Source organism: Ictalurus punctatus, chromosome 22 (genome assembly GCF_001660625.3).
Source record: "Ictalurus punctatus breed USDA103 chromosome 22, Coco_2.0, whole genome shotgun sequence".
Taxonomy (NCBI): Eukaryota; Metazoa; Chordata; class Actinopteri; order Siluriformes; family Ictaluridae; genus Ictalurus; species Ictalurus punctatus.
The window spans coordinates 19,675,467-19,683,796 of record NC_030437.2 but is presented as its reverse complement, the minus strand read 5'-3'; the positions used below and the strand labels follow the sequence as shown (position 1 = coordinate 19,683,796).

At 42.7% G+C, this 8,330-nt stretch overlaps 1 protein-coding gene across 2 annotated transcripts in view; it reads left to right on the top strand.

The window, feature by feature from the left end:
* cds2 (CDP-diacylglycerol synthase (phosphatidate cytidylyltransferase) 2) overlaps positions 1-7,062 on the top strand; it is a 26,555-nt gene extending 19,493 nt beyond the window's left edge. For both annotated transcript variants that reach the window (XM_017451913.3, XM_047149889.2), the window contains exons 11-13: positions 832-951; positions 1,114-1,217; positions 1,484-7,062. In XM_017451913.3, coding sequence (XP_017307402.1) covers positions 832-951; positions 1,114-1,217; positions 1,484-1,616 — 357 coding nt within the window. In that variant the 3' untranslated portion in view covers positions 1,617-7,062. The remainder of the gene's footprint in view (positions 1-831; positions 952-1,113; positions 1,218-1,483) is intronic.
* The last annotated feature ends 1,268 nt before the right edge of the window (positions 7,063-8,330 follow it).

The following is an 8,330-nucleotide window of genomic DNA, read 5'->3' as shown; positions in this document are numbered from 1 at the left end:
ACACTAAACAGACCTTTCTACTGACTGTGAAAAACACCAGGAGAAAGATGTCCAGGGTTCCTGCTCACCTGCGTGAACATGCCATAGACCTGCTGCAGGGAGGCGTGAGGACTGCAGACGTGTCCAGAGCAATAAACTGCAATGTCTGTAATGTGAGCTCAGTGCTACAGGGAGACAGGAAGTCTCAGGTGTTGAATCTTTTTTATGTTAATGCAAATATTTACACGTTAAGAAATTCGCAGAGGACGTTTCTTTTTTTGGCTGAGTTTATATATCCAGTCATCATAGTAACTCTCATCCATCTATCTATCCATCCTAATATCCAGCCTTCCATCCAAATAATCATTCATTCATACAGATCCATGCATCCTTTCATTGTAAATGTTAGAATTTCATCCAATACAAACAAACTGTGAATCCTCACAGAAACATTAGTCTCACCATCGTTAGTTTGTTTTTTCATGTAAAATCTGGCACAGTAGTATTTAGTGTAGGAGCTGTGTCCTGATTGGACAGTGGTATTGGGGGTGTGACAATTTGTATTTGATGAAATTCAAATATTTACAATATTAGGATGCCTGGATCTGGATGAATGAATGATTATTAGGATAGACGGATGGATGGATGGATGATAGATATTAAGATGAATGGATAGATAGATGGACGTATTGCTTACCCTTGGCGAAAGCGCTCTCTGAACTCTGAATTTTTTTTCAAAATGCGTGAAACTCGCTTCCTTCTCCAGCCATCACACATTTCCTCAGATGACAGGTGGAAACCTTTTCCTAACAGTTCAGGTGCAGAAGTGAGAGAGTGTTCTGTCTGTTTCAGACCACGGTGAAGCTCTACCCGTTCCAGATCCACAGCATCGCCCTGTCCAGCTTCGCCTCCATCATGGGCCCCTTCGGAGGATTCTTCGCCAGCGGGTTCAAGAGGGCCTTCAAGATTAAGGTTCGAGATAAACCTGTCCATGGGCTCTTTTCTCATCTATATGTATATCTGATCTAAACCCGTCCGATCTGTGGCGTCCTGTGACCTGCTCGAGGGATAAATATTAATGCTATACAGCTTTTACTTCCTGAATGAACTGAACCGTGCTCTGCTGTGCTGCAGGACTTCGCCAACACCATCCCTGGTCATGGAGGAATTATGGATCGCTTCGACTGTCAGTACCTCATGGCCACCTTCGTCAACGTTTACATCGCCAGCTTCATCAGGTCCGGCTTTCAGCCCCGCCGTACGGGGAGTTAGGGCTATGGGACCATGAGGAACACCTCATTCTGCTTAAACACACCGTGGAATATTTTTGGATTTAAAAAAAAAACTACAAAAGTGGCATTTTATAGTTTAATTATAAAATAATACCAGTTTACCAAAAACACACTTCCCCTGTAGAGCATGAAGCTGCATTTAAGATCTATATACAGAAATCGAGGTGTAACGGTACGGGATGTATAACGTTTTCCTCTCCGTCTCTCTGCAGAGGTCCGAACCCAACTAAAGTGATCCAGCAGTTGCTCGCCCTGAGACCGGACCAGCAGCTGTACATCTACAACTCTCTGAAAGCCCACCTCACCGAGAGAGGCCTGCTCGGGGTGCTGGAGGAGGCGGCCTAAACCCTGAACCTGCACTGAAACCAGACGGAGCCCTGAGAGCCAGAGAGAGAGAGAGCGAGGGAGAGAGCGAGAGCAGGAGAGTCAGGGGGTCATGGGGTCACGGAGTCAGCCTGGAGCAGGAGCCGTGTGGAGGTGGGAGACACGAAGATCCAGATCAGGAAAAAGAAAAAAAAAACTAAACTAAAGCCTTGGGTCATTCCATTTTGTGTGTGTGTGTGAGTGTGTGTGAGTGTGTGTGAGTGTGTGTGAGTGTGTGTGAGTGTGTGTGAGTGTGTGTGAGTGTGTGTGAGTGTGTGTGAGTGTGTGTGAGTTAAGAAAGAGAGTGTGTGTTAGCATTTAGTCAGTGTTTATTATTATTACTGGGTTGTTGTTTTTTTTTTGTAAGTGATATACTGTACGTTTTTTCTTTTATACCAGATAAGATGAATATTATACTCAGAGTGACACGTCCTACATTTTCTTCCATTGTGAGTCTCGCACACGTGTAAAGTTTATCTGATATCTGTGTTGTGAATATTTTAGGGTATATATACATTATATATATATATTATATTATATTATAATGATTATAATTCTACTTAGGGTACAGATGTTTATGTATTTTATTTAGTTTTTAATGCTCTGCTCTGCTCGCAGCACTGTTAATTCGACCTCACGTGTAGTTTTACACGCGCGATCATGTCCTGGGGAGAAGACGCAGGTTTGGTTCCGTCTTATTTTCCCTGGCGGTCATTTTGGAAGTGGTTTCATCGTCGTAAAGACGTTAATGGAACAGTGAGGGGTTTTAAGCGGTAAAGGATTAACGGAACAGTAAAACACACGTATAGTAGATAAGGCAGGATATGTTTGGTGTGTGACGTTTGTGTAGCTAACAAGTAATTATTATGGAATGAAACACGACCGGGTGTGATGTTAGGAAAGTAACCCCCAGCTGGTATAGTGTGATGTGATGTTGGTTATCTTCCCCTAACAGCACGTCCTGATGTGCTCTATTCCTCTTACACCACAGCGATTTCCCAACAGCTACCTTTCTCATTCATTAAAAATAGACACGTGCATTTTCCCGTTTGTATTCACATTCAGCGCTGTTGGAAACGAGATATCTCCTGTTCTCACTTACGTTCTAGCAGCTCTAAACTCGTTCCCTCACTCGTGCCCCCTCTTTATTTCTCTCTCTTTCTCCTGAAGTCAATAAGACAAAAAAGAAAAGCACAGCTTGACGCGTCGCCAAGAAACCGCAACGAAGCGTAAACTCCCGTTACAGAGAGCTGACACTGGAGACTCCTTCCATAAATGTCACAAAAACACATTTGTCCTTACGGGAAACTTACAGCAACAGATCAACGACTACACGTTTTTCAGTGTATGTGGAGCAACACACTCACTTCACGAGCCAATCGTTTGGGGGAAACGAAACAAAACCCCGTGAATCACCCGCGTGTTTAATCTTTAGGCCACGCCTCCTGGCGCAGAGTGACATCACAAACTACGGGTCGAGGAAGAACGTTTTTCTTGGTTTTGAGCATTTTTATAGATGAACTCATGCCTAAAATCGTCCCCGGTGTGTTCTTTCTCCTGTACAAAGCTAACAAATCGATCTAAACACCAAACATGTCTTGCCCTTAATTATGTCCTGGGAATGAATATAGAGTGATCTCAATATAAACCTGTAGACGCATTTTTAAAGATACTTTTACTCTCGGATGCACCGTATGTCTGTCTGCGTGCTGTGCTCTTCATCTGGACGTGTTCAGTATTAGCTTAGCGCTCTGATAATCACTGCGTTCGCCATGAACCGGAACGTCCTCGTGGGGTTTTTTTTTGTTGTTGTTGTTGTTGTTGTTTTTTTTGGCTTTTCCCCTTGCACCCTCCCACGTGTCGCATTTGATTGTTACAGCCGCTGATGTGTGATGCGGTCGAGTAGGTCACGCGACGTTTTTGTGTTTACTTGTGTTGTATCAGTGATCCGTGTAGACACTGGTTTAAACGTCTGTGGTATATATCCAGGAGAAAAAGAAGGTCAGCAGTGCAATAACTCATCACTGAACGCTCTACTTCTGTGCCTCACATCTCTCATGTTATAGTGTTTGGGTTTTTTTTTCTTCTTCACACGTCTGTGCTGCCATTCACAACATTTCTGTCGTGTGCCACTTTCACTCCTGTTACATTTTCAACGCGGGTCATGTTTCCGTTCTGGCGGTTTTCTAGCGTGATTTACTAAGTTGTTTTCATTTATTATGAACGCAAACTGCGATAGGATTCATTCTTTTTGCGTCCGCGGCAAGGCGAGCGGCTACGCTCTTCATCACGGACACCGAATCTGATCCGGCCGAACTGTTAGACAGTCAACACATAATGTGATCGGAAGTCATTTGTCGCACTTGCGGAGCACGATCCGGAACACTGTCCGCTAAATTCTTCATCGAGGTTACGGAACGCGATCGGTGAAATTCTTTATCATGAATGCAGAATGTGATGGGGAAAATTCTTTGTAGTAAATAAACAAACAAACAAACAGATAAATAAATAAAAGTTCTGACTGCAGAATGCGATTGGATGAATGTTTTGATCCAATCGCAACAATGAACGTGATCCGAGTTTGTCCCGTGATGGTAAAACGTGACCGGCTACGATCTTTTATCGTGAACGCGATTGGCTACGTGTCTGAACATGGGATACGATCGGCCATTCTCTTCGTCGTGAAAAAACATTAAAGAAGAAAACGAATTCTTTGTTGGTCGCGATGGAGATCTGCGATCGGCTAAGATCCTTATCCACTCGGGGTACGAAAGCTGTCTGTGCCCAGCTCGTTCAATTTAATCTGAACTGTAGACCGTTTATCAGGAAACTTCCACGCTTTTTACCTTCTAGCTTTGATAAACGGCCGATTTATGCCTTTACGACACGTTTCACGGTAAGAATGTGACCGTTCAGCCGAGGACGAAGCCGGTCTCTCAGATGTAGGCAAAAGGAATCGTTTCTCTCACTTCTGTCCTGTTTGTACCCACAATGCACTGCCAAGCACCAAATAAAACTTCCAGCTACTGACGTTTCCAATGAGATGTTTGCGTTTTGATTCCTCGAGTCCCATTAAGAGTCCAATCATAATGATGAATTAAATCTGTCCATTTTCTTGGGCGGGGTCATGTAGATGAACTCGGAGGTCCAAGCATGTGGAAATTCTCAGTGGAGTATGGTATGCAGAATGTAATTACTCGGTAATATCCGTAAATCATGCCGCGCTCCGAAGCCGTATACCTTCATGACGTCATCGTGACCCCATCATCACCTGTGTAACCCTGCAGGACCGTTCCCGTATAATTACTGAAGCAATGTGTTTTTATAGAGAAACTTTAAAAGCTAACAGTAGTACAGAGTGGATATATAGATATATATTTGGATAGAAATGGATTATTCTATTCTTAATTATGGATAGAATGTGTGTGTGTGTGTGTGTGTGTGTGTGTGTGTGCGTGCGTGCGTGCGTGCGTGTGTGTGTGGTGTTTGGTGATAGATCGAGGCTGTTCTCAGGCTTGTTGATTGATTTGATTTGATTTTCCAGCTCGACTTTATAGACTTCTGAGGGTTAAAAAAACCCCCAAAAAATCATCATAAACGTTTAATTGTTTGGGATTTATTTCCGAATGACACACAGAAAGGCACATGCCTGGATCATTAATGCTCAGAAAGGCCACAAGAGGGCGATAAAGCTCAGTCCTTCCTCACACTGAAGTCCATGTTTTAAGCCCAAAACCACTCGAATCACCATCTAGTGACAATTCTGGAGTGTTCCATTTACTAACCAGGTGCCATCTGCACTGATTTACTTCTTGATGCTATTATTAATTACACTGGCGTTTTATTGATCTATTTCACCAAAATCCACCCTGTTCACTACCCAGTGCCCTGTTTATTTCTAAACCATCCAAACTACGCCTTGAGAAACCCTTGAAGAACCCTTTTGATGGAATCCTGTACGTCACTTCCAAGAAGACGGTTTCTAAAACTTCTCAAACAAGAAACCTTCTGGTGTAGAGTTCTGAATAGACCCTGTGAGGGTTCCACCGTAAGGACAGAACTGCAGTGCTTGCACAGCCTTAACATTACTCAAATCCAGAACCTAGGGTTTTTGGTCGTCCGTGTGGAGAACCCTTTGAAGGTTTTGCATCGAATTCTACTATCAGAAACATTTTCAAACTAGAACCCTTTCAGGAAGAAAATAAGCATTGGAGAACCCCTGAAGAGCATTTATACAAGTGTAGGAACACTTTTAGGACAAGCAGATAATAAGTCTGTACAGAGCTAGGTGGAACCATTTTCTCTAAAACGGTAGTACTTGTATGGTCTTAGAAAAAGAGCTTAAATCCAGAACACTCGAGGGATTCTGATTGTCCATGGGGGGAAATCTAGAACAGTTTTAGGAAGCAAAGAACCACTGAAGAACATTTTCTAAAAATATAAGCATTTATATGCATACAAGACAAATAAGTCTAAAGGGAGCGAGGTGGAACCCCCCCCCCCCCCCCCCCCAAATCTCAAAGAACCAAAGAACCTCTAAGGGTTCTTTGTTTGTCCTTTTAGGTGGAACCTTTGAAGGATTTAAACAGAACTTTACAACAGTGTACACGAGAGAGGGTTTCAAACTCAAACTAATTTAGGAAGCAAGGAACCCATTAAGGAACCCTGAAAGAGCACTTCAAAGAGTGTAAGGTTTTACCCAGATGTTTTAAGGTTTCCCCTAGAGGGCCAAACCAAACATACCGGGTGCTAGGTTGAACCTCTCTTGCATGGAAACAATGTAACGTGATGAGGCGGAATACCCACAATGCACCATGTAGTGAATATTGTCTGGTCTGGGACACACACTGGGAGTTCTGCCCTGGTTAAGGGCGCTATCTTTTTGAATGGGCACTATTTTGGAACCGTCTTGTACAGTTTTAGAAAGGGGAAAAAGTCCAGTCTCAAACGCTTAAAGGTCCTTTGATTCGTCCCTTTTTAACGTTAACCTTTGAACGTTTTTCGGACCCATGACTATACGAAGAAGAACCCCTTGAAGAACCGTTCTAAGAATGTATGAATGTTTTAAGGGTTCCCTGAACAGGACAAACCAAATAACGCTAGGATGCTGGGTAGAACGTTATTTTATTCTCAAAGCAATGTGTGCTAACGGGACAGAAGATCCACAATGCATCATTCCATGTAGGTGGAACATGTAGGGAATAGGGTGTGATTTGGGACAATAACCGAGAACTGATTTACATCTGTGAGAACAGTTACTTTTTTCTGTTGGATTATTATTATTATTATTATTATTATTGTTATTATTATTATTATTATTATTGTGCTCTGTGTTTCTGTTGTTGTTTTTTTTTTAATGCAGTGATACATGTGCTCTTCCACAATCCTGTGCATTTGTATTACAGCCAATAAAATGGAACGTTAAGTGCGTACTGTCCGTGTGTGTTTCTTCCCCCTGCGCTCTCGAACTTCCCTCACGGAGGGCGGCTCGTAACCTCGCTCGGGGTTCAGTTTCCTCTATTTACTAGAGTTCTGTTTACAGCGTGTCCTGCAGCTTCGAGGACACGCACACGGTTTACCCCGAGTGTGGTCAAGTGTGATTTGTGACATTGGCTTTGTTGGTTTTGAGCTGAAACGCGAGACGCGTACGGAGCCATGTAAAAGCATCTGATCTCGTCTGTGTTTGAGTTTATCTCTCACCAAACAGGTTTAGGTCTTCAAAACCAAATACATAAACACATAAAACAAAGACGACCTGATAAACACACAATACAGCTTTTTTTAAAAATTATTTATTTATTTTATTGAAGGGGGGGATAATTATCCAACACTCGTGAAAAACTAATTGCCCCCTTAAACTTAAATTCTGCTTGCGTGACCTTTAGCAGCAGTGACTGTAACCAGCGTTTCCGATGGCTGGAGATCAGACTTTCACGGCACTGTGGTGGAATTTTGGTCCACTCTACTTTGCAGGACTGCTTTAGTTCTGCCACACTGGAGGGGTTTCGAGCAGGAGCTGCCCGTTTAACGTCCTGCCACAGCATCTCGTTTGGGTCAAGTCAGGACTTTGACTAGACCACTTTAAAACTTCTGAAGGCTGGACCTTCTCCTTCAGGATCTTCTGGTAGAGGGCAGAATTTGAATTTTTTTTACGAGCGCGCAAGTTTGGTCTGAATATCACACATCTGAGATATGTTAAAGTCCAGTCGATAAAACATACAGCTTTAGGGTACACACATTTCTACACTCGCTATAATCACACTGTCATGTTAGTGATGTTACAGCAGTGTTATAGTGATGTGAGTATAGTAGTGGTAATAATGGTATCTTGACAGTATAGTAACAGTATATAGATGGAATAGTAACAGTATCGCAAGGGTATAGTGATGGTATAGTGATGGTATATAGTGATTGTATATAGTGATGGTATAGTCACAGTATAGTAATGGGATATTAATGGTAATGTGATGGTCAGGTGATTTGTTGGAAACAAATCCTCAGATCCCAGCTTTTGAGTGAGATGGGACACAATAAAGTGCACTCCTGGGTGTGTCTTGAACCCACTGACCCACAAGGGGAATTTGGGGAAAATCTGAGAAAGTCGATTTTTTTCTAAAAAAACAAAAAATAAAAACCACCACCACAACCCCTTGGATTTTTCTGGGGTGAACATGTGACTTCCCCCGATCTTCTTCA